The sequence below is a fragment of the Trichoderma asperellum genome, chromosome 2 (assembly GCF_020647865.1).
Source record: "Trichoderma asperellum chromosome 2, complete sequence".
Taxonomy (NCBI): Eukaryota; Fungi; Ascomycota; class Sordariomycetes; order Hypocreales; family Hypocreaceae; genus Trichoderma; species Trichoderma asperellum.
The window spans coordinates 1124474-1149224 of NC_089416.1; the positions used below are offsets into that span (position 1 = coordinate 1124474).

The window sequence follows — 24751 nt, forward strand, 5'->3', positions numbered from 1 at the left end:
CTTGTTATGAGAATCCATCTGTAAGTTCTAGAAGATTTTTTTAGGCGGTGTAGTGCATCTACCGAATTGCCCCGCTAAGGACGCCAATGACGCATACAAGCATCAATTCTCCAACCCTGTCACGCTATCGAGAATGTCATCCATCTTGTCGCAGGTCTCTTTGTTCTTCCTTTCTCCTTACAAAACCAATCCCAGTAGAAGTTTTGGTTAGGCTTTTTTTTTTTTTCCTTTTTTTTTTTCATCTGTTTCTGGATTGGATAGAGAGACTTGAGTCTGAGTGTGAGTCATTCTGCTTGCAATATATTCTGCCTGCGCCACTGTATCAAGTTTAGTAAGTTTTAGCGGATGAATCATCCATCGCGTGCAGGCTCTGTCAAGCATGTACGTGCTTCTGCACGTATGGAGACAATAATAGGACTTGATGCTGATGAGACAGGATCTTTTTCAAAGATGAATAGATAAAACGGGCTGAAGACATCGTTACTTTTTCCTTCTTCTTCTTCTTCTTCTTCTTCTTGCTTTTTGCATTTACAAAGACGCATACAACTCTATGAATTCGATTTGAATAGTAATAATAATGAATATGGCATCGCTGGGAAGCCTTCCCGGCGATCTCATTCTCGACATCGCCCAGCATCTTGATGCGGCTCGAGATGTGGCCCATCTGGGGGCCGTGTCGAAGCACGCTCATACCGTCATCAACCAAAGCGGATGGCGCAGCTTCGTGAGATCCAAATTCCCATCTATCGACGTTGCGCCAGGAGCCTTGATGGGGTGGAATGCCGTGGCAGACCGCTTGACGTATCTAGACCGGTGCTGGGACAGCCGTGGTATCACTTTCACGGTTTACGGAGAAAAATCACCGGCGCGGCCTAAGAGGAGGGAGTTTGCGAGGAGCAGACAGTCGGTGAACTTTCACTCAGTCATGGATGCTACGACAATCTTATCAACGCAGGAGGAAATGCTGGTATACGGTGCGGGAGAGAACTTGGTGCTCAGACGAAAGGACACGAGTGGGAGGGGCCAAGACAGCTGGAGCAAGCTGGCTGGCCGGGAAACAGGTTATGCGGCTGGAACCGGCGATGTGACGGCGATAAGCATCATTCAGCGCCAACAATTCCCCGAGGTGGTTGTTGGAAGAGCTACCGGGGACCTTCAACTGTTGTCTGCTAGAGATGAGATCTTAACGGATGCATCTCAAACATTCCCGCCTACGCACGACACAAACAATGAGTCCAAAGCACCACTGACACGAAGGTCTCCTGGCCAGAGAGCGGTTTCGTGGACTGAATGGCAACCCGACAGTCAGCTTCTGGCAAGCTGCAGAAGCTCAGTCTTGACGCTATACAATCTTTCCGACACAGAAGAGGCAACACTCAAACCTGTGTTATTCTATGACGTGTCCAAAGATAGCGCTGCAGATGAGATATCGCTCTTGCGTAGCGTCAAGTTCATGAGCCAGGATGTGGTAGCCTGTGGACTTGGTGGCTGCAGCGACCCCTTGAGATGGGCCAAGATTCGACCTACAGGAATCGAAATGCTCAATGTGGCAAAGGAGGGTGCTGTAGGTGACTCTACGGAGAGACTAGCTGAGAAGACGACGGTGCGCTCTATGCAGCCGGTTCCTAAGATGAATGAGAATCTGCTGCTCAGCGCTTGGGACGACGGAAGCCACAGGTAAGATGGAAAAACGAATTTATGCTAGAGACTGAAATCCGCTGTCCAAATTCAGGCGGATAATTTTTGCTAATATCGATGGCAGGCTGTCTGATTTGCGATCTCCATTGGGTCACGACGTCCTGTATCGTGATGGCTTCCAGCCTTATCAGGCCAGTAGCTCAATGCTGGTATATGGATCCGAACGATTTGTGGCAGGCAACAACTGCAGTCCCGACATTCGATTCTTCGACTTTCGATTTCCAAAGTCGTACTATCATACCAATGCCATGCCTTGTTCTGTGGATGTTCCTACTCCTGGACGACCTTATCAGTTCGGTGATATTATCGAAACCAATGGTCTGCAGATCCAGTCGACTGATACATGCAACCCCTCGTGTGGTCAAACATGTACATGGCATCATCTATCAAAGCAGGACAGCTGGCGGCCAGATGCAGTCATTCACATCTACAGCGCTTCCATGGACCGAGTCCATTGTCTCGCCAAGGCATCTGACTTGTCAACGTCCTTCTACTGCGGTGTCAGAGGGGCTCTCGTAGAGGCGACATATGCTCTTGGCGAAGACGTCTACTCTGGAGCCGCAGTCTCCCGCAGATCAGCTCCAGACGGATGGCAGGCCAGCGACCCCGAGGGAAGAGTTTCGCTCATGGAGACGGGAGTCGGGCTCCGCGACGGAGAGTCGCAGCTGGAGGAACAAACACAGACGAGGATGCCAGAGCTGTATTACTACGAACGATGGAGAATTCCAGAGGCGGGATCTGAAGAAGCAGAGCCGTTGAAGAGAGAGGAAGGACGGCGACTGGACCCGGCGTTGGTGGCTAGCAGAAGGGGTAGAAGTTGATGGGGAACGTTTTCTCACGATTTTACGACACAGGTTCCTTTTTTTTTTTTATTTTTCATCTTCAACGTTTCATGATTGAATCGCATTAAGACCATACAGAGATGTATAGACATGACTTTATAATACAAAAAAGTTAATTTGGGTACCGTTTCATTCCGCAAAGTAAAAAAAAAAAAAAAGAAACATATTCTATCATCCACAGATCAATTTGTTTTTTCTCTCTCTTTTTTCTTATAGCTTCGTGTCAGGCACAATCAAGGACAGCTTCTCCCGCAGAGAGCTCTCGGCCTCCTTCTCGATGCGAGCCACCAACGCACCGCACGTGGGAATATCGTGGATCAGACCAATGACCTGACCCGTCGTCCAGACCTATTTATATAACGCCTTCAGTTAGCAAAAGAAGAAAATAAAATAAAAAAATACTTGCTGGAACAAAGAAGAAAACTCACGCCAAATTCGGGATCTCCATTGACAAACACCTCCTTGCCCCTCTTGCCGCTCACATACGGCGCCACCTCTGCAAACTCGCCCGTCTTGCTCTCCTTCTCAATCTTGAGGGCATCCAGCGCAACCTGGTTCTTGAACAGCCTGGTGGTGTTGGTCCACCGCCTCAGCAGCAGCGTCGTGTCCGTCTCCTGCGCCTTGACAATGGCCTCCTTGATGTTGTTATGGATGGGCGCCTCGACGGTGCACATGAAGCGCGTGCCCATGTTGACGCCGCACGCGCCCAGCACCAGCGCCGCGGCGAGGCCCTGGCCGTCGGCGAAGCCGCCCGACGCGATGAAGGGCGTCTTGAGCGTCTGCCGCGCGCGGCTCAGCAGGATGAAGTTTGTGATGTCGCTCTCGCCGACGTGGCCCGCGCACTCGAAGCCGTCGATGCTGAGGAAGTCGACGCCCAGCTTGACGGCGCTCTGGGCGTGGCGGATCGTGGTGCACTTGTGCAGGATGGTGACGCCGGCGGCCTTGAGCTGGCGGATGACGGGGCCGGGCGAGTTGCCCGCCGTCTCGACGATGCGCACGCCCTCGTCGATGATGGCCTGCGCGTACGCCGGGTAGTCGGGCGGCAGCATCGACGGCAGCAGCGTCAGGTTGACGGCGAACGGGTTCTTGGTCAGCGTGCGGCAGCGCTGGATCTCGGCGCGCAGGGCCTCGGGCGTGGTGAAGATGAGGGCCGTGATGATGCCCAGGCCGCCGGCGTTGGACACGGCCGCGGCGAGGTCGGCGGTGCCGATGTGCATCATGCCGCCCTGGACGACGGGGACTGCGGGTAGATGTATTGGTTAGCTGGTTGATGATAGATTTCGGATCAACGTTAGCATGACAGAGAAGAGCATACCGCGAATGCCCAGACGGCGCGTGAGCTCAGTGTTGAAAGGCATGGCGGGAGTGACGATGGGCTGTGATGGTGTTTGCTTGTAGGTAGGTATTCTATGGCGCAACCTTTGTCTATAACGACCGCGCTTTATCGTCTATCACTGGCAAAAAAAAAAAAAAAAAATGTAAATGTATAGTATATGTGGTATAAATCAGAAAAAAAGAAAGAAGAGAAAGACGAAAAATCCGGGGAATCAAAAGACTGTTAAAGGTCAGCTCAGCTCAGCTCACAATAAGCCCTGGAACGCATTCAGAGAACGTTGCCGTCTCCCGAAACCAAATAAGCTTGTGCCGAGGCAACTTTTGTTTCCCCAAGTTCCCCATAAAAAAATCGGGCCTCCCTTGCGTTGGCTCGGCCCCGCAGTCGCCCTTTTTCTTCACATGATATTGAAGCATATACGAAGTGCACGTACAAGTACAGTAATATGAAATACCTGCTGCTGAAGGCTTAATAGGTATTATCGTGTATTGGGATTATCAAGCATACTCTAGGACTTGCTACAAAAGCACGTCTAGTATTATGTGATATTTCTGATCTGCGTATTTTGCCATTCAAGGGCCTTCATGCAAGGAGTTTCTCGATTCCCCATGGAGGTATGTACAAAAAACCACCGTCTACGGCAGCACTAACTCATCGGAACAATAGCAGCAGTATTAGTGATAGCGCTACCGTGGTTTCTGGGGAATGAGTAATCCAAAATCAGCAAAATAAGCGAGTGCGAGCTGCCATGTCGCGCGTCTGCCGTCCCTCACCTCGGGCTTTGTTTGCCCTCGGCTCTCACTCAACGTTTTATAATCCATCCAATATTAGCATCATAATCGTACTGCTGCTACTCGTTGAATTCAATGCTGAGATGGAAGCCTAAAACTAAATACATGCTGCCTCTCACAATCTTTTCTCGGCTCCTCAATAGCCGACTTATCATCGAAGAGAGCTAGTATAACCCTTCCTCGTAATGCCACTACAGTCACATACAATAGTTTTTCACGTCATGATATGCCATCTGATGTAATGTAGAAGAGGGGTATTCTGAGAATTCGTCCCTAACAAGCTGTCTTTTGCAAATATACAAATTTCTTCTTGTACCAATATCCAAATGCTCCCATTCAAGTTACCGCTGTTGTCCAGCCCAATATTTCTCCAACCCTTGTCATACCGTAAAAGGTACCCGTACCCTATTCACAAATTTCCCGTTCCATGTCCCGTTTTCCCATTTACTGCAAGCTATTTCTTGCCGCTGGTACGTTATGTACCCCAGTATGGTATCCTGTGTGCTCAAATAACGCCTGTAGTTTGTAGTTCAAGACTACTTATAGTAGTCCCCCCATGTTCCATGCATCTTTAACCAAAGTCTGTCTAGCGATTCTGGCGTTCGTATTCACCTCCTTCAATTCATAGTCGCATTTGACGCCATAGACACGCGATCTCTTGGCTTGTCCACCAAATCGGCATACCCGTCCAAGCTAGCGCCCATCGTTTTGATCATATCAAAGATGTGAGTGCCTTTGAACGTCTCGGCCCAGAGGCGCACTACTGCACTTGCCAGCTGCCTTAGCTTCATAGGGCCTGTTGTTGCTTCCATCTGCGGGTTCGCGTTCATTCCAGCCAGAGAGGGATCAACGGGGACGGCAAATTCAGTTTCGTCAAGCATTTTGCTCACTGTTTCCAAGAGATTTTTTTCGTCGAGAGTAACAGGAGAATCAGACGGTGAAAGTGACGCTAGGGTCAAGAGCCACTTGGCAAGAAGTAGAGCGCACTCAAAGTTACATACTATACGGTCATCGGTTAGCCATCTTGTACTTCCGCAGCATCATAATCACACAGTAGTAAAGCTAGTTTTAAAAGGAAATGCATAACTCACATGAATGCTGGATGCTCCATTCCGTAGACTTCGTCCTCGCGACATAATTGACTCCAGCCTTGACCAGCATGGACAATGCATGAACAGCCTGAAACACCGCTCCATGAAGTCGCACGCTGCGCACAACCATCGGAGTGGAGATCATGGCCGACGCCATCAGCATCGAGTCTCTTGACTGCAGCTCTCTGCTTAGAGGAGTATCAGTGTACAGGCGAATATACGCAAGGCGCAGCAGCGCTGTCGCGTTATAAGCCAATAGGCCGCCAGGGGCAAAGTCTGTGCTGGCAAAGGGCCCCGAGCCTGTGGCAAGCAGGTAGTGATGCTGCTCAACGGTGTTGTGCCACACTCGCAACGCTCCAGTGACTTCATCCACATCCTCTACCTTCAAAGTGCGCTGGGTATCAAATGGTAAGCCAGCAGCCAGTGAGGTCTGCTTCAAAAAATAGATGTGCTGAATCAGTGCGTGGATGAGGACATAAAATCCCAGCGATGATAGATGGTTTGGCAGGCCCTGGTTAGTGCGGCCAAATAACCTAGCAATAGCTTCGTGAACGGTAATCTCGACCAATGGCGTCGACTGTCTCAGCTCTTGCCATTGCCAGGCAGTCTCTGCTCTCCAGAGTCTAGCGGGAAGAGGCAAAGAGAGCTTTAATTCGGATGTAACTAACAGGGGCGGCAAGTCATATGCGATGCTACAAAGGTTGAAGAAAGAATATGCAATGAGCTTGGTTCTGGTCGCCCCTTCGCGTCTGATCCAAGACTCCCAGTCTGTCACGCTCGCTTGGCTTATATCCTCTGTAAGGCCCTCTTCTCGAATCAGGATAGCCAAAGTGCTCTGCAGAGACAGTGCTTCATTTAGAATTGTCTTGGCTCCCCAGAGGCCCAGAGAAAAGAGCAATAAGACGGCCTGGATTGTTTCAAGCCGAGATTGGGGGGTGTTTGGGGAACTATAATTGAAGATCCATGTGTTAGTTACGCTCACATAAGGCCATCGATTCATTACTCACTAAGGTTCCCGATGTGTATCCTGGGTTATCGGTCTCTCCGACTGAGCTGAAGCAAAAGAATGCCTGTAACTAGTACTTGGAGACGGACGCGTCGAATGCGGACTATAAGACGATGCGTTTGGCAAAAGCGCATGGATTTCTGAGCTGTGCCTCCTCCGTATCTGTTCCATGGAGACTGCCTTGGCAGCATACCACAGGGCATATCCCCTCTTGCTCTCGAATCTGTATTGGGCACCAACGGCCAAAATAGCGAGAAGAAGCTCCGGGGCGAGCTCTGTGGGGGACAATGTAGGCAAATGCAAGAACGGAATCTGTTCATGAAATCCGCCAATATATCCATCCAAAAACCGTGTCAGCGTATGGCGGGAAGGGAACACAAAATCAGCCGGCAGTACAGATGAGAATTCTTCCAGACGATTCTTGATAGCAGTGTGATCAACCACAGAGATACGAAGAGGGGATCGAGAGACCTCTTCGTGTAATCGAGAGCCGGGCTCTTGTACATCAGGAGCAAGAGATCCAAAGCGAGAGGGAAGTTGTGAATTGGGCTTTGAATTGCCCCGCTGAAACGCTGCAGGAGAGCGAGCGAAAAAATTAATCTGCTGATCAGGCTCAAAGTGTGGAGGGAGGAAATGCTGAGGCGTTGTGTAATCGTCAAGGAACAGGTTATAGTCATCATAGGACGGCTGTGGAGGCTGAGGGGCAAATCCAGCGGTGAGAATTGGTGCATCTACTCGTGCACGCTCCGCATACCCTTCCATATTATCTGGATAGCTCTTGACTCTTGCATGCGTGGGAGGCTGCTGGGGCATGTTGTTAAGAATAGGCTGCATAGTATTTACTTCGCTGGCAAGCGCCGCATCAGAAAGGAGGTCCAGGTTGCATGCCGCTGTTCTTGCTGCCGCTTGGGAATCCTGCTGAACAAGATGGCCTCCGGCATTTGAAGTCATGGGCTCATGGTGAAATGGTGGCGGAGGTGCCTGAGTCTGATGCTGCTGGGGCGGCGATGGTTGTGGAGGCAGCAGCGTGGCAGTAGCCGGTGGAGGCGGTGGAGGTGGCCGCAGCCGGTGAATCCCCATGACATCGAGCTCAACATGGCTATCTGAAAGGGATGGCTTGTGCATAGAGGCCCCGGAGAGCTTTCTTGGTCGTGAGGCATCTTTATGTCCTTCATTTAGGTGAACAAGCTTCTCGTGCCGGACGAGGAGATCACTGATGTCCATGTAAGTAGGTATAACTAAACGCAAGGGGGGGGACGAGCTATCAAGGAATGGATCGTGTAAGGGCAGCGATGAGGCGAGAGATAGAGAGTGGGCCAAGGTGAAAAGAAAGGCAGAAAATATTGAAGCTTAGGCTTGAAGCTTAGGTAAAAGATAGAAGGCGATATGCTAGATGAGGGGAAAGGGGGAATATGTAATGGAGTGAGGAGGCGCGGGTACTGCTATGGGTACAAGCACCACATGCCATCGCTTCGCATCACATCATACCCGAGCCGCACCATAGGCAAGTATCCATTGTGTAAGGAGGGGAGGAGATCAGGATGGCATTGGGGAGAGTGAATTGGTGAGAGGCAGCTTACCGTCGTCCAAAGGTCTTCCCACAACGATCCCAGCCGCAGGCGAAAGGCTTCTCTTTAGTATGTGTCCTCTCATGTCTTTGGACATGTTCAACGCGTCTGTAGTTTGAAGAAAAGAGACCCATGTGAGCAACACGGCACGAAAAAAAAAACAGAGTCGGACAAGCACAAGATGGGGGAAGCGGTGCGGAGTGGGCTGGACTGACCTGAATCGCTTGCTGCAGTACTTGCAAGGCAATGTCTTGGGCTTCTGATTGCGGTTCTCGCCCATATCAGCGAGGGCAAGGGCGGTGGATTGGTCTGGCGGTGGAAGAGCCGCCGGCCCTTCGAGGGTCTGGAGGGCAAGCATTACGAGAAATTGAGAAGAGCGACAGGTCGTACGAGTATAAGATAGTGTCAAGGAATGGAGTAGCAGCGAAAGTAACAGGACGGGATAGAACAGGATAGGACTATCAGGCTATACAGATTTGGGGGTGGATTTGATGGTGTGGGGGATGAGCTCGATCAGAGAACGGCAGTTGAATAAACAATCAGAGCTCCAACAAGACCCGGCTTTCAGCACCAGGAGAGAAGGAAGAGAGAGAGACGAGACACAAGGCCTAGAGGAAGCAGCAGTGTGGGGTTGGACAGGCTAGCACTCAGACTGCAAATGCAGTGAGTCGCTTAGACGTAAGTGACCGACTATGTAACCGGCTGAGGAGAAGCTGAGGTGGACAGCCCAATCAAGCCTCGTTGTTGAGGCTCTGTCTCATCAGACAAGAGCCAGGCCCCGGCAAGCTCAGCAGATTCGGCTGGCAGCGGATGTCCTAGTCGCAGGATGTTTCTCCGCGCTGCAGGCGAGGGCTGGCGGCGAGACGAGATGTGACGGAGCACAGACGACAAAGAATCCGGCGAGGCAAGGCGATGGAAGTCCGTCAGGATAAACCAGGGCCCCAGCACTCAGATGGCGGCTATAACGTGGAGACGGCGCAGGGCCAAAGCACTCCCGATTTGGAGGCGACTCGAAGTACTGCGTCGTATCGGGGGAAAGGACCAGTTGAAGGCGTTGCGCTTGGGACCGGTCAGTCGCGTGCCGCCATCCGTTGGGGTTGGAGTTGAAAGAAAAAAAAAAAAAAGACCTGGCCGGACGTCGCTTGGATATCGCCTCGAGATCGACGGCTTATACCTGATCAGGATGTGCCTTCGGCCAGCGGGAAACGAGCGATAGCACAGTCAATGCCAGCACTAATGCCAATTCTCATGCCCAAGACGCGGCAGATTGGCTTGGATGGCAGATGGGATGGCAGAGCAAAGCTCATCTGGCCCGGCTGAGCTTTCAGCGTCTCGGGATACGGGATGCTACAAGGTACAGGGTTGTGTCAAGCGGGGAAAAGCTGAGGGGGAGAGTGGGCTTAGCTGGAGAAGCAGCCAAAAAGACAAAGCCAAAAAGACCCCCCAGGCGAGCTAAAAGGCGGAGAGAGGCGGGGGAGACGAAGAGCAAACGGGCTGCTGTGTGCGGGTACCTGTACTTGTGCTGCGAGCGTGCAAAGCACCAGCAGAAGCCACCGCAGAACCGGCCATGACACATGAATACGCTCCTCTCCTGGACGCTCGCGCTTGAGCCGAGTTCACCGTTTGCGTGGTGCGCGTGCTAGGCCGGCCTCGGCAAGCCTGAGATCTCGCGCCTTGAAAGGCGTCCAGCCCGGCCCACTGTGGCATGGCGACGGCCGGTGGCACGATCCAATGGCAGGGAGCCTGCAACGCGTACACGGGCTGCTGGCAATCTCGTCGTTGCGCGCGACAGCCAGCAGGACGAGGCCGTACAGTAGCAGCAGCGCCGTCGTCGCCGGCGTACAAGTACATGTGCGCTATAGTGGCAAGCCGCCATGCATCCTTGGCCTTGGAGACGGCCCCAGGCTATTGATTTGGGGCCTTTTTTTGCTTCGTCTTTTTCGTTTCCTTTTGGTTTTCCCTTTTCTAGCCTTCCCGCCTCCCCAATTCCCCCGGCGCCCTTCTCTCTGCAACGGCTCTGCAACGGCTCTGTAATGTGATGCCATTCAGTGGTGGTCTGTGTTGTGTTCGCTGTGGGGGTCTTGGAGCTGGTGGATACGGGGCATGTCGGCTGGGACGATGTACCCCACGGGGAGACCAGCATCGCTCGGTATTGGATCGTGGGCTTTGCTGCGCATGCAAACCCAGATCATGCACATGTGCTTGGTGCTGGGTGCTCGTGCTTGGTCGTTTTCGTCGGCAATTCTGGGCACTGGTTACGGAATATTTTCTGGCGCAATCCAACTCCTGCCTCCTGTATCCGACATCAGCCGATTATATAAGCAGCCATCCGTGCCTCCGTACAAAGACTGTAAATGCAGCTAAAGGCCTTTTTGCCTGTCTTCTCCCTGTGGAGTACCCTAGAGATGCATGTGGTGTTCATTAGCATTCTCGGAAAACCACAACCAAAAAAGACTGTTAGCGACTTGGGCGAATTCGCTGCTCAATCTTCTTCTCCAACTCGTCAAGCCCAATTTGACAACGCTAAATTAGGGCTCATTATTTTATCCCATTTGGGTAACGCACTTGCATGACGTAAAACATATGCTAGTAATTGACCGTGGTGCTTCCTAATAGTTAGTTACTACTATGTAAGACTACTAAGATAGATAGGGAGGTTGGACACTTGGCAACAACAGTATTTCAATACTCCATGGGTACTCAAAGAAGACACTGTTGTATTGAACTGGTATGCAACTCTTTATTCACTTTTCAGCTCAGCTGAGAAGGATACATTCATGAATAGTTTGATTGCGAAATGTTGTCAGTCACTACCGCCTAATCTTGGAGAGAGGCTACTTGGAGAGATGATCTCTTATTTAAGTAATGCGAGCGCCTTGCCCGCCTAGATACGTGTATAGCGTTGAAATCAATCTGAATCGCAAGTGAATTATGAAGAGAGATATCGAAAGCTTAATCCTGAGAGAAAACCCGCATAGGGTAGTAAGAGTCTCTTCACTTCTGCCTCAGATTAGGTGCCAAAACGAACAAGAATTCTAGCATATATACATATTTAATCCTCACTCTGTAAAATGTTGATTATCCACCAGCACTCTACACCTCATAATCATTCCCCCAACTTTTTTTTCCTCATCTACAGATAATAATCCGCAATGGACTCAGAGATGGGCCTTCTTGCTGACGAGATCACGCAGCAAGTTGCAATTTGGGAAAAATATGGTCGTGAGTCCGGACTGGCACTGCCATCTGCTGGCTTTTACACTCGCACTCCAGTTCTATCGCCTCAAACTCCGCGCTATGTCCTTGATGCCAGGGAAAAGATCATAGGCTCGGCATTCAAGCTTCTTCAGCTAGCAGCAGGTCCATCCAAGATCCCCTCAATTGCAATATCTTATGTAAGACCATATCTTCATTACTGGGATTGGTAAATCGTTGTCTTGGTGGCATGCTAATTATTCGACTCAGTCTCAAACCTTGATGGCCCTTAAATGGCTTTTCCACTTCAAAATCTTTGATCACGTCCCAGAAGAGCCGATTGAATACGACGAGTTGGCAGAATCTGCGAATGTGCCGGTCCTCGAGCTCAAACGGATGCTCAGAATTGTTATGGCCAGCTTCATTTTTTTCGGAGCTCGAGGATGGAACGGTGCAGCAAACTACTTTCTCAAGGCATTTACTCATGATGAAAAACAAGACGAGGCATCCCCTTTTTCTGCGATGTCGTCATGCCAGCTGCAGTAAAAATAGTGGATGCAACAACTCGTTGGCCCAGCTCGGAGGATCCAGATGAGACCGCTCGCAACATAGCCCAGAATAATGATTTGAACTTGCCTCAATATCTGACCGAAAGCAACCAAGCTGAGGGATACACTAGTTTGATGAAGCTTCTTGGCAGCGAGCCCAGCCAGCAGACTGTCTTATCTGCCGATATTGTTCACGGATTCGATTGGGCAAATCTACCGAGAGATTCGGTAGTTGTGGATGTAAGTGTTTATCCCTCGGCTGTTCAACACGATGTGGATGGCTCCCTACTGACACATGATCTTATAGCTCGGTTCGTGTAGTCCATGCTCATTGGAGCTGGCTGAACTATTTTCTCATCTTCAATCCGAAGTTCAGGGTCCCCAAGATAAACTGAATGTTTTGAAAGAGTTTGTCACCATGAGAAATCCAGGACTCTTGGCACAATCGAATTCTTCGCTCACGACTTTCGCGATGAGCAGCCCACTCATTCAGCTGCAGTGTATCTTCTAGCAGGGACACTTGACAATCTTCCAGACGACGCCGTCAAAGAAATTTTGGTCAACATTGCCAATGCTATGTCGCCCGTATCGTACATTCTTATTGCTACTTCAGTGCTGTCGGAAGCAGACGACGAATCACTAGCAGTGCAAAGGGAAACCCGGTGTCGCGACTTGACCATGAGACAATTGCAGAATACTAGGGCTAGAACAATCAGCGAATGAGCAGAGCTTATTGAAAGCCTTGGTCAAGGTCTCGACCTCTATGAATCTAACCGCCTGCCGGGTAGCATCGTAATAACCATGATCGTGGAAGTCATTTAACGAAGCGATTAGTTTTGCTACTTGGACTAAAACGGACGATTTTGTTTTATTTTTTATTTTTTATTTTTTTTTTTTACAGAATTAGCTAACAGTAGCACAAATTTCAGAAAGCTTTGACATCTTTTACGTGGACTTGTGCAAAGTCGAAGGTGTGACAATTAATGCTGTAGGTGAAGTGTAGGTCATAGTCATAGTCTAGGCACTAGAGTTCCCACTGCTGGCACGGGCTTATCAAACTTTGGGTACTTGAGCTTTCACGAGCACTCCAACTTTCTCCATCCACTCAGCGAACTTCAACTAAAATTTGCTTCATCAACCACAAAAAACCTTCTGCTATCTATTCAACGCGAATTCCTACCAAAAAGTCTCATTAAAACCCATACAAAAGCTCGATTCAATTCCATTCCATTTGCATCTCGCAATGGGCCAACACTCTGATGCCGACTCCTCCCCTCCGAGGAGACCCAACAAGCGACCAGCTGAAGACGACATGCAAGACGATCTGCCTCAGCCGTACAACGCCAACTCTCTCCAAGCGCCTAAGCGGCGCGCCATATCTCCATCTGAACAGCCCCGAAAGCTGAAGCGTCCTGGAGCGCGAGCCCGCTTCTCCGAGGCCGAGCGAGAAGCCATCCGCCAGCGCCAGCTCGAACGCGATCGTCAAGCCGCTGAAGCCGCCCTGACTGCCGAGGCGAACAAAGTACGAGGCATCAACGATGTCGTCAGAGAGCACTACAACAGCGTGCCCCAGCGAGGACGCGACTGGCGCACCCGCGAGAGTAAGATCAAGGGCCTTCGCGTCTTCAACAACTGGGTCAAGAGCTGCATCATCCAGCGCTACTCGCCCGACGAGGACCATGATCCTGGCTCGCGGGAGGCCGGCCGCTCCAGCGGCAAGGAGCTCCTCGTTCTTGATATTGGCTGTGGAAAGGGCGGCGACCTTAGTAAGTGGCAGCAGGCACCACAGCCCATCCAACTCTATGTCGGCCTAGACCCTGCCAATGTCAGTATCGAGCAAGCCAGAGATCGATATCGACAGATGGGCTCTCGTGGAGGCCGTGGCGGCCGTGGCGGACGATTCAATCATAGACCCCCGCCCCGTCTCTTTGATGCGCGGTTCCACGTCAAGGATTGCTACTCAGAGAGCATCGAAGACGTGGAGATCATCCGCCAGGTCGGCTTCGACCCATCCACGATGAACCGCCGCGGCTTCGACGTCGTGAGTATGATGTTCTGCATGCACTACGCTTTCGAATCCGAGAAACATGCCCGTACCATGCTTCGCAACGTCGCCGGCGCGCTCAAAAAGGGCGGCCGCTTCATCGGCTGCATCCCCAATTCCGATGTGCTCGGCGAGCGCGTCCGCGCCTTCAACGCCCAGTTGGCTGCCAAGCGAAAAGCCAAAGAAGACGAGAAGAGGGAAAATGGCCAAGAGTCTACCACTCCCACATCCACGCCACCTCCCGCAGAGCCTGAGGACGGCGAGGTCGAAGAGGGCGAGGCTGAGCCGACAGCTGAATGGGGTAACTCGATCTATCGTGTGCGTTTTCCGGGCAAGACCCCCGAAGACGGCGTCTTCCGTCCTGCCTTCGGCTGGAAGTATAATTTCTTCCTGGACGAGGCCGTTGAGGAAGTCCCCGAATATGTCGTCCCTTGGGAGGCCTTCCGTGCGCTGGCCGAGGATTTCAACCTGGAACTGCAGTTCCACAAATCTTTCTCGGACATCTGGGAGACGGAGAAGGATGACCCAGAACTTGGACCCCTGAGTGAGAGGATGGGTGTCCGCGAGAGAGGTGGTGGCAGGCTGCTAGTCTCGGATGAAGAGATGGAGGCGGCCAGCTTTTATATTGGATTCTGCTTTTACAAAGTATAATTGCGGATTTTGCTTCATCGTTCGGGTCTTTTCATCTTTTAACGTAGAGCTAATGAGTTTTATTTTGCTTTTGCTTCTTTTTTTGTAACAACGATTTTTTACATTGCTATTTCAAGGATCACGACCTTTTATGTTTTTACCAAAAATCAAACATTCAATAATTATATATTCAATAAACCCACTAAATTTGTAAACCGGGTATCATACGCTCCAATCTATCCTTTTTCGCTTGATCTCCTAGGACCCCTCCCCAAGACGCAACGCCTTCTCTACGCATAAAATTACCAAAACGACTCATCTTCCTGGAACTAACAAGCACGCTGTTACAAACGACACGCCAAACACCAAAAAGGGCCAATGAATGTGGAGAAAGTAGTAGAGTCATTGGTTCGTCGTGACAATCTTCGCAGCGACACCCTACATGGCGTTTGTGGATCGTCTCCAAATCATGACTGCTGCTATCGCCGCACACGCTGTTGCGCCCAGAGTAAGATACAGGCTTGTCCGATCAATCATGTCGTCATCACTCTTTGGGAAAGCAGTGCTAGGGTTTGCTGCTGCCTCTGCGAGAGCGACGAAAAGCTCACTGATGCTATTCCACGTAACGCTAACGTGCAAGGGAGAGCTCATGTTAAGCGATGACGTGTACTGATCGGGCTGAAGCTCGCTGCGTTGCATAGTCTTGTCCCTATCTGCCTTGAGCGCGGTATACACAGAGGGCAGCTCATCCAGCTGGGGGTGCTTTTTCCGTATATCCACAATATGGGAAAAAGAATCAGGATCAGACGAGTCGTATGCGTAGCAAAGAAGGTCACAGGCGTCCAACTTTGCTTGGTTTTCTAGGATAGCTGGTTCCAGCTCGCCGAGTTCTTCAAAAATGAGGTATACTTGCTTTCCGCCAGGGAGCTCCACGCTGTTGACCGCTCGGCGTGGCTTGATTGTGGGGTGGTATAACCCGTCGAACGTACGGTTCAGAAAAGCATCCAAAAGAGACGATTTGCCTGCTCCTGACGCACCGAGAATGTAACAATGGAAGACGTTCCTTTCGACACGGCCGGGTCGCCTCCGCCTTTTGCGCGGCTTCGTAACTTTTAGTGCTGAAGTGATGGGATCTTTTGGATTAGGAGGTTCGAAACCGAGGTAGGCCAGGTACTCCAGAGTCGTCTTGGGCTCTAAAAATGTGGTCATACTCCATTGGGCCAGCCAGCCTTGAAGTGTGATGTACCCGCCCTCATTTCTAACCGTCGAGGACGGAAAAGCAGAGTCTGACCAAGATGGTGGCAGTCCAGGGGTGGGAGCAAATAGAGCCTCGAGTTCTTCGTCATTCAAGCCACCGTCGTTATCTTTGTCGAAGAGCAGAAATAGATCCACAAAGAAGCGGTATCCAGCTGGACTGAGCTCGGCCGAACAAAACTCTGGGACTTCGAATTTTGGATGGAGAAAGTTTTCTTCCAAGCTTAAACTATCCGTATGGTGATATTTGCGCAATATGATCCAGATGGTTTCATGCCTGCCTTTCTCGGCGTACATCTTATTCAGTTGCAAAAAGCTTCTCAGATCGATACCTTTTGATAGGTCTGCACCTCGAAGTGCTTTGGATAGGGAGAGTTTGATATTGTCGAGGTCATCGTCTGTAAGAGGCTTATCAAAACACCGAGACTGAAAATCTCGCATTTCCTGGTTATCAAGGTAACCGTCTTGGTTCTTGTCGCAAAGGTAAAATATCCGCTTTAAAGCATCAACACACGCTGGCTTAAGATGGCCTTCTTTGTAGTCGAAGAGGGGGGCAATCGGATGGGTCACGGCCTTCTGACATAAGAAGAAAACTTCGTTGACGTTGCGGTGTTCCCTTGCGCTGGTCCTGATACATGAGTCGATCTCTCTAAACTCAGCCATGACCGGTAGCATCTCCTCCTCCACCACCTGGGATGTGCTGCCCTGGCCCACCAAGTCTGACTTGTTGGCGCACAGCACGACTGGAACATTTACACCCAACGATCGGAAGTAGGGCATCCAAAACAGGGCCACACGTTCGTAGCTATAGTGGTCGGCATATACAAGCAGAATAACATTGCATTTCCGAATTTCCTTGCGCAAGGTAGTTCGGTCCTGGGGCCGGGCTGAAGTATCAACGATTGTCGTAGTGACATTCTCTGGCGTTCCGATGCTGGGCGGAATAGTGATTTGGGGGAGGACCGGCTGGATCTTGTTCGTCATAAACTGGTCCTTAACAAGAGATGCAATCAGGCTGGATTTGCCTGTGCTCTCGTCGCCGCAAACGCAGATCCGTACTGAGAGAATTAAACACCCTGTCAGCTCAGCTCAACCCAAGGCCCGCAGATATTAAGAATCATCCCAATGAAGCTCTAGATGATAGTTTGCGACAAGCGAGTTGACTCGGGACTTACCTGCAGTCGGCATTGTGCAAGCTCTGTAGACGAAGCCTGGTATGCCAAAGGTTGGGGTTACCTCAGGGCCATATCCTTCGTTGCAGTGAGGTCCGGGTATCGATCAATTCAGGCGTCAACGTATAATGATAGCCGTAGGAGAATTGAGCTGTTGTCAGTGGAGCCACAGCGATGAGATGGGAATTCTGGTGCTTCCACGTCACAGGCCAAGCGCGGTTGCAGGTTGCTTTGCTGCAGCTAAATTGCCCGCGGGGCTTGCTGGGCGTGGGATGGGCTGATTTGGTAGGCGGTGACGCATGATGCGCTGTGGGCCGAGCGCCTGACGCTGTTTTCGGCGCTTGGGTGTTGGTGCTGTGCTGCTGGTGGTGTTCACGTTACGCACGCCTGGGGCAGAGTGTCTGTGCCTGTGCCTGTTTCGCCTACACCTAGCTAGTAGGTAGGTACTGTAGGTGCTATATAGGTACCCAGCAGATGGTGGAGGGCGCGAAGGAATGGGTAGGACCCCTAATGCTAATACTCTACATACAAGTAAATCACAGAGGTGGGTGTGGGCAGCTGCTGGTGCAGTAACAGCGTATCGATCAATGCTTCGCGTCTCCTGTGCTTCGTGCTCCGTATGATGAGGCAATTTCCAGGGAGCTTCGTGGAGTAACAGATACTATGATACAGCAAAAGCTGGATCCAGCCGTCGCCGGCCAAGCCCAACAGCGCCCAGCAGCAGCATCGTTTCGTCTGATCTGGGACAGATAACATGGCCAAATACGGAGCTTGCTTCCATAAACAGCTCAGCCTATGGACGCATCCGCTGCAAGAAGGGAACACTGGCCATCTTAGGGTTTAGTGGTTTAGCGGTTTGCCCGTGCCATGTGCGCACCGGCCAGTGAGCGTACAGGCATCGCCCAAATCCCCACAGAGAGCATCACTGGTCGCCTATAATTCGTTACCCCACACGCTATTCCTCCAACCTGGTCCTAGTCCAGCAGTCTATCAGCTCTCCGGATAAAGGCGCCGGGCTAAGCAACGGCGTCGCAATTCCATCCGCCTCTGGAGTATGTTCAAATCCATTCCTCTTGGTGCTCCAGGACGACCGTTCCGATTCGAGAAGCAAGTAATTCGAGCTTTGCTCACGACCAGCGTCCATATCACTTGCCTCGCCGCTCACCCCGCTCCTTTTGGCATTACGACGTGCGTACGTTGAATCGATTAGCAAGCGTTCTTGCGCGACGACTGCGACTCCTTCATCATCGGCTGCCTCACCAGATACGAGACGCAGTCAACCTCGCTGAGGCCTCGTTCTGACGGCTATTGCATTCTGCTTTGACGGTCCATACTCCAGTAGATTGTCGACATGTTGTGCGTATCGACCCTCTGTCTCTGGCCTCTTGGTCTCCTGGCCGGCGGCTGACGAAATGTTCGCGACTAATAAGAGCAGCGTTCTGCCACCCCCTCCGCGATATCCCGCAGGCGCCTATGGCGTCGGCCTCGGGGGCGTCGTGCCCCTGATCGAGACCAACAATACACTGTCGAACCCGAGCGGACCCGAGTATCGGTTCCTGGTAGGAGAGGGTAGGTCAAACACAATGCGGCAGCACAGATGTGACATCTCCAGCTGACAGGAGGGCGCACAGGAACATACGTGCTCAAGGAAGACTTGAACCTGGCCACACCACCACCCCACCCGTCCGAGGCGCCTGTTGTCAATCCGAATCCCCTGGCTACGAACCCTCAGCCTGCGACTGCTGGAACAAAAATGTCGATTCTTAGCTTGGAATCCCGACCCGCTCCCTTCTTCTACAGAGGCCCCTCTGCTACAACGCTGTCACTGGGTGGTGGAACGTTGAGTATTCAAGAACACCCCAACGAAAGCCGATATTCGACTGAAGGTGGCATGAGTAGCGATGATGGCCGTGCAGCGTCGAGCGAAGGCCCAGCCGCATCAACTACATTCGGCTCTGCTCCTGCATTTGGCGAAGGAAATTCCCTGCTGGCTCCTACGGTATCGAAAGACGTAAATAAAAAGAAGAAGCCCAAGAATAATGTTACCAAGAGCAACTCTTCTTTCATCTCTCGTGTCATTGTTAATGATAGCTTGGCGCGAAAGCTGACGGAACGGCCGAGCGATGGGCTATTTGCTTTTGCCAATATTAACCGAGCATTTCAGTGGCTGGACATGTCATCGCCGACAAAGGTAAGTTATTGCTGGGCAAGAAATGCTACTATATGTGCTAGTGGGTTAAATTAATGTGCATTTTAGCAAGATTACTTGACAAAGATACTGTTCACCAAGGCTCACTGCTTATGTCACGATGTCAACATGGTGACAAAGAGTGTTTCTCATATCGATGTGATTATGGGTTTCTCTACTGGCGAAATCATCTGGTGGGAGCCCATTTCCCAGCGATATACGCGACTCAACAAAAATGTAAGGATTACTACCGTCTTAATTTCGTCCAAGAGGCTGCTGACAACGCTACTAGGGCATAATCAATAACACACCCGTATCTGAAATACGATGGATTCCTGGCTCCGAGAATCTGTTCCTTGCAGCCCACATGGATGGCTTACTAGTGGTATACGATAAAGAGAAGGAGGACGGCCATCTGAATCCGGAAGAGGAAGGGCTGACTGCCAGCGGCAGTGGGAGTGAGGGGGAGCTGTCCAACGGATCTGCCATTGGTAATGGCATCAGGATCAACAAGTCGGTGCACTCCAAGAATCAGAAGACTAATCCAGTAGCCGCCTGGAAACTATCGAACCAGAGGATAAATGCCTTTTCATTTTCGCCTGATAACCGACATCTTGCGGTTGTGTCCGAGGACGGTACATTGAGAGTAATTGACTATCTCAAAGAAGAGTGAGTTCAGCTATAGCGTCTAGAAATGGCATTTTTTGGGGGGACCAGCGTACTAACTGATAAAATAGGCTCTTAGACCTGTATCATTCGTACTACGGGGGACTGTCATGTGTTTGCTGGACTCCAGATGGCAAATACGTCCTAACTGGTGGTCAAGATGACTTGATATCTATTTGGTCAATGGCAGACTCAGCATTAGTTGCCCGATGCCAGGGTCATCGATCCTGGGTCTCTGCGTTGGCATTCGACCCATGGCGATGTGACGACCGAAACTATCGCTTTGGCAGCGTGGGAGAGGATGGACGACTCTGTCTCTGGGATTTTAGCGTGGGCATGCTGCACCGCCCTAAGACTGCTGTGAGTTGTCAATATACGTACATCTAACGGCTACTGCTAACATGTGCTTGCCCCTTTCTCAGGCCCCTAATCGCCACCGAGGATCGGTATCGTCCAAGTTCACGGCTCCACATAGAACAGATACCAACACGTCGGTAAATTCGGGCGGCAAAGGCTCCATACTAGAGGATGAGTGGGAAGAGAATGTGATTGCGCATCCTGTTCAGCCGCGGGCGGTAATTCCAATGCTGCCACCTGTGCTGGTAAGTACCCAACAACCAACAATGATGGGATCGGTATCAACTAACACAATGGCGCCACAGACGCACGTGGTTGATAGCCATCCGGCGTGCTGGCTAGCCTTCACCGAGGATGCCGTTATCACAAGCTGCAAGTCAGGTAAGATCCCTTCACATGCGAATCTTGATCGTTTTAGCATCTATTAGATTTGAGCTAACGGAAGCAAACCTTGCAGGGCACGTAAGAACCTGGAACCGACCAGGCGTCCCAACAGGCAACGAGGGGCTTGATGGATAGATAGTAGATGGACTGGGCGTTTCGATGGCGCTTTTCCCACTTTGGCGGGTTTTTTGATTTTAATTTATTTTGATTGATTTATTTATTTTCTTATGTTTGTTTTGCGTTGGCTATAGCTTTGAGGAGGAGCGAGGGTCTCTTCTTGCTTGGTGTCTCCAGCATGACTGCTACCTACTAGGGCATTGGAAAGGAATGCTTTGTATCTAATTCTGTGGACCTTCATGTGTAATGCTTTGAGATGAATATATTTTGAATATCGGAACGGATTTATCCCTTCATGTTATGTTACAAGCGTATTTTAACACTTACAGACTCAATCTTAAGTCATTAAACGAACATTCAGCCTCACGAGCCTCACTCAGATTGCGTCGACATATCGCTGCTATGCTGACCCGAAAGCACCGAGAAAACAAGTGGCAGGGCCCCCTCGTCCCTCGGAATGCCCAGTAGGGCGATGGCCTGATAAGCGGCGGGTACTCTACCAACATGGCACGAATCCTCGCACGTGTCGGTAGAGTCCGCCGAGCTTCGTATCGGCTCTAGAGATACGGAGTAGCCAGGCTCGTCCTTTGCATAAGAGGTGCTCATGTGAAAAAATTGGAAAAAAAAAAAACAAAAAAAAAAAAAAGTGCTCATCAACCGAGGACACTAGAGAAGCAGGGGGGGAGGGTGGGAAGATCTCTCTCTGGAGTCGAAAGCTTTTCGGCTTTGCATCCCATATTGAAGATTTGCCGTACGGAGACCCGATTCTGGAAGGCTAGGCGAATCGAGGCGTGGGGTTGTGTGTGATATTGCAATGCGACGCTGTGTGGTAGCAGTAGGAGATTTTCTCACTCTCTTTCATTTACCCTTTCGGCTGGCAGGCGGCAATTGACGCATCTGATCTTGATCATATGTTGCCTATGTCATGATGCAGCGTCGGACCATGCTGTGGCGCCACCCCCCTTCCAGGCAGCATTAATATCCCAAAACAGAGTAAATGGGATTTCCCGCTGTAATTTTGCTATCAATCTGGGCCCCCCAAAAATGAAAAAGGCTATTTCGGCGAATTGCCGACTCGAGACGCCGGAGCCATTTACGGGAAGTCTACTCCGTAAAGGCAGATGTTGGGCACTACTAACATGCAGGCTCCGTTGACTGTTGACTATTGGAAGCACCTGAGACCCCCTAGCAAGCCGATCAGTTCAAAGCTTCTGGGTCTAGGGAGTAAGGGAGCATGGAAATGGACGAGTCGGAGCTTTAAGCGAGCTTGCTGCTCCCGGCGGCTACATGTGGATTCCGGGACCAAAGTGTGAGAGTCGGCTGAGAACCATAGTCTAGATGCCATACTAATCACTGCTTATTACTTTCAAGGACCATTACGCGGTCAATCGCCCCAACAAGAAGAGCATTGAAAGTCGAGACTTAATAATGCAGAACTGGATTCCCGAAAGACACCTTTGTGACCCGACACTCGCCGTGATTTATTATGAACAGCCGGGATTTCACGGTAGGCAGACATGAAAATGTCAACGTTGCAAGATGGAGGGGGCCTGTCATATCTCGTGCTCAAGGCGCAATCTAGGATTCGTAGATCCTCACATCCACTATGGAGCTTTATCAAAGACAGGAGTTTCTCTATGATTTACTAGTCTAGTGTTTACGATGGAGATTAAAAAAAAAAAGGAAATTTTTTCCTCGAATAATGGGCCTGTTGGTGCCATCAGCTGAGAGGCGGTGGGCGAAATTTGCCTCGTGTCAGTGATTTTTTCCCTTATCTCTTTGCGCTAGTCTTTATTATGCTCGCTAGAGTTGCTATTTTTTGCAAGCTCGCTTCATGAGAAAGTGGATGATGAGACAGCGCTACCCGCCGCAGGGGTCCCTATGCTCGGCCCGCTCTGTGTTCCACTGATGCTATCAACAGATCAGACAGGGCGGGTATCAAGGCTGGACCCTCTAGATAGCGAACAAGGGAAACCGCTAATGGGTCCTCCCCTGGTCAAACGCATGGGGCCAGTATCAATAGCTTTTGCATGAAGCTTCCCTGTGATAAGATGGCGTTCTCGATGCCGGAACTGACATATGTAGCTGCGGGCGTGTTGATACGGCCACGGGTTACTCTGATACTGTAGATTGCTTGCTCTGTTCTGTTGCATCCGCTCCACGATGCGTGAAGAAGAGGTGTCATTGGGTCGGTAGAGGACGCTGTTTATTTCGGCAGTGGGAGGAAAGACGAGCACCCGACATGTGATGATGAGGTTGGCATGACCTACATGGCGGCTTACTTGGATGATCAAAGGTGAGCAGCATCTCAAGACGACGAGGCCTAAGCCTTACGAGTACACTGGAGGCCCAGGGGTGGAGGGACGGTATGATGATGGCATAAAATAGGGCAAGCCACAGCAAACGGGTAGACTGCACGTCAACGAAACTTGGCCAAGCCTCTACTAGTACTAGTGGTAATTGTGGCTATATAAATATCCAGATTGATTGCTGACTGAGCTGGAGACCGAGTTTATCAGGGTGCAGCCAGCAAACAAGGCAAAGTTTGCTCATATCTTTCATAATATATGACATCTTCAAGAGAGGGTCAGCTGGCAATGTGAGATATTATCCGTAAGCCTGCACTGAGCCATCAGGTGAGGGGGAGAAGAGCAGCACAGCCTCATGATTGCATATTAGAGAGCTGAAACGGTGCTGCCAAGATCTTGGAGATGGATGGTTGGACGTCTTAGGAGACCGGCTTGAGAGGTTGCACCGTCAAGCAAATAGCCGGCTTGTCATATTAAAGTGCCGGCTAGGTTGCCTAATTAAAAAAGCTTTTTTTTTTTTCCTTTGTGTGACGGCCGATGCCGGGTCTAGATAGCAAATGAATACGGCTATACTAGCCGCCAAGATATTTGAGCTATTCATGACTCTTGCTTGTATGTAGCTAAGATGGCTGTTAAAATAAGTAGTGCTTTCATCTCTAGCATTCCAGTCTATTGCGGGTTAGCACTATTGAGATGCGCGTAGCTGGCGATACTTTGTACGAAGTATTTTGCCGTTGATCGATTCGGCTCAGCTTTAAAGCAAAGCGTTCCATAAAACGCCATCCATCAGGCTCCATAAGTGATATTATTAGCCCTAACACGGCCAGCATTGACGGCGAAACTCAAAAGGGGAAGAAATTCAGCAAGTAAAATTTTCAGAGCAGAAAAAAAAAAATAAATAAAAAAATTATGCCCGTGCCGTTTGCGTATATACAAAACGCCCTGGCGTCATCTTGACGGCCTTTCCCCTTGCGTGCCACGACTCATGGGCGGTGGCCGTACCTGGTTCGGCTGGCGGCGACATTCTCCGTTTTCGGGCTTCCATCCAGGCTTCGATTTTTAGAAGCCATCCCGCCTCGATTTTCATGCGCTGGCATGTGTCAAGCCGCCACCCAAACCCACCGAAAACCCGCGCCGGCACTCGGCATCCCGGCGTTCGTCCTGCTGTGATCATCATGACTGAGTTGTGGCCTGTTTGACCGCTGCACGTACGAGGCACGAGGCATGTGCACACCTTTCCTTTGTGGTACTGCTTGAAACCCTTTTGCGGCCAGGCATTGAGCCGCGGGGAGATCGCTTCATTCCGTTGGGGGCTTTTCCTTTGTCCCACTGCTAGAATAAAATAAAATAAAAAACTGCCGGCTTGGGTTTGATGCTCGATTGGGCATCCGTATCATGGATCAAAACAGCCATTATACCCGTAGGAGTAATATCTTGGACGGACACCTTGATTGTTCCGGTTGCAGATACGGATGCGGCTGCGCCATGCTGGAGGTTGGCCCGGCCTGCCGCTCTGCACTGGAAGCTTCACGGGCTGAGGCCGCGTCCTTGGTTGACG

The 24751-nt window shown here is 50.7% G+C and overlaps 8 protein-coding genes across 9 annotated transcripts; 4 read left to right on the top strand and 4 right to left on the bottom strand.

Moving 5' to 3' along the window:
- Window positions 1-212: 212 nt before the first annotated feature.
- Window positions 213-2661, top strand: TrAFT101_002681 (uncharacterized protein). The gene is made up of 3 exons (XM_066126669.1): window positions 213-381; window positions 459-1677; window positions 1763-2661. The coding sequence occupies exons 2-3, from the start codon at window positions 578-580 to the stop codon at window positions 2517-2519; spliced, it is 1857 nt and encodes a 618-aa protein (XP_065982773.1). The 5' UTR covers window positions 213-381; window positions 459-577; the 3' UTR covers window positions 2520-2661.
- Window positions 2576-4123, bottom strand: TrAFT101_002682 (uncharacterized protein). The gene is made up of 3 exons (XM_024902337.2): window positions 3856-4123; window positions 2969-3780; window positions 2576-2888 (listed from the first exon to the last, which is right to left on the bottom strand). The coding sequence occupies exons 1-3, from the start codon at window positions 3896-3898 to the stop codon at window positions 2751-2753; spliced, it is 993 nt and encodes a 330-aa protein (XP_024763805.1). The 5' UTR covers window positions 3899-4123; the 3' UTR covers window positions 2576-2750.
- Window positions 4124-4902: 779 nt separating this feature from the next.
- TrAFT101_002683 (uncharacterized protein) lies at window positions 4903-8096 on the bottom strand. The gene is made up of 3 exons (XM_024904935.2): window positions 6763-8096; window positions 5756-6702; window positions 4903-5664 (listed from the first exon to the last, which is right to left on the bottom strand). Exons 1-3 carry the CDS (start codon window positions 7983-7985, stop codon window positions 5282-5284), a joined length of 2553 nt encoding a protein of 850 aa, XP_024763806.2. The 5' UTR covers window positions 7986-8096; the 3' UTR covers window positions 4903-5281.
- A 1020-nt stretch (window positions 8097-9116) lies between these two features.
- TrAFT101_002684 (uncharacterized protein) lies at window positions 9117-10036 on the bottom strand (the record flags this gene model as incomplete). Its single annotated transcript, XM_066126670.1, has 2 exons — window positions 9117-9388; window positions 9847-10036. 2 exons carry the CDS (start codon window positions 10034-10036, stop codon window positions 9117-9119), a joined length of 462 nt encoding a protein of 153 aa, XP_065982774.1.
- A 1445-nt stretch (window positions 10037-11481) lies between these two features.
- Window positions 11482-12583, top strand: TrAFT101_002685 (uncharacterized protein; the record flags this gene model as incomplete). Its single annotated transcript, XM_066126671.1, has 4 exons — window positions 11482-11724; window positions 11795-11975; window positions 12029-12312; window positions 12380-12583. The coding sequence occupies 4 exons, from the start codon at window positions 11482-11484 to the stop codon at window positions 12581-12583; spliced, it is 912 nt and encodes a 303-aa protein (XP_065982775.1).
- Window positions 12584-13147: 564 nt separating this feature from the next.
- Window positions 13148-14999, top strand: ABD1 (mRNA cap guanine-N7 methyltransferase). The gene has a single exon (XM_024906083.2). The coding sequence runs from the start codon at window positions 13316-13318 to the stop codon at window positions 14765-14767; it is 1452 nt and encodes a 483-aa protein (XP_024763809.1). The 5' UTR covers window positions 13148-13315; the 3' UTR covers window positions 14768-14999.
- Window positions 14944-17390, bottom strand: GEM1 (ERMES complex Ca(2+)-binding regulatory GTPase gem1). Of its 2 annotated transcripts, XM_024906084.2 has the most exons (2): window positions 17176-17390; window positions 14944-17058 (listed from the first exon to the last, which is right to left on the bottom strand). In XM_024906084.2, exons 1-2 carry the CDS (start codon window positions 17186-17188, stop codon window positions 15185-15187), a joined length of 1887 nt encoding a protein of 628 aa, XP_024763810.1. In that variant the 5' UTR covers window positions 17189-17390; the 3' UTR covers window positions 14944-15184. The 2 variants fall into 2 exon arrangements, with proteins under 2 accessions (XP_024763810.1, XP_065982776.1); XM_066126672.1 differs by having other exon boundaries at window positions 14944-17179.
- Window positions 17391-18177: 787 nt separating this feature from the next.
- Window positions 18178-21164, top strand: TrAFT101_002688 (uncharacterized protein). Its single transcript, XM_024901746.2, has 9 exons — window positions 18178-18528; window positions 18608-18741; window positions 18804-19363; window positions 19430-19597; window positions 19653-20029; window positions 20098-20386; window positions 20449-20628; window positions 20689-20764; window positions 20841-21164. The coding sequence occupies exons 1-9, from the start codon at window positions 18524-18526 to the stop codon at window positions 20900-20902; spliced, it is 1851 nt and encodes a 616-aa protein (XP_024763811.2). The 5' UTR covers window positions 18178-18523; the 3' UTR covers window positions 20903-21164.
- Window positions 21165-24751: the final 3587 nt, after the last annotated feature.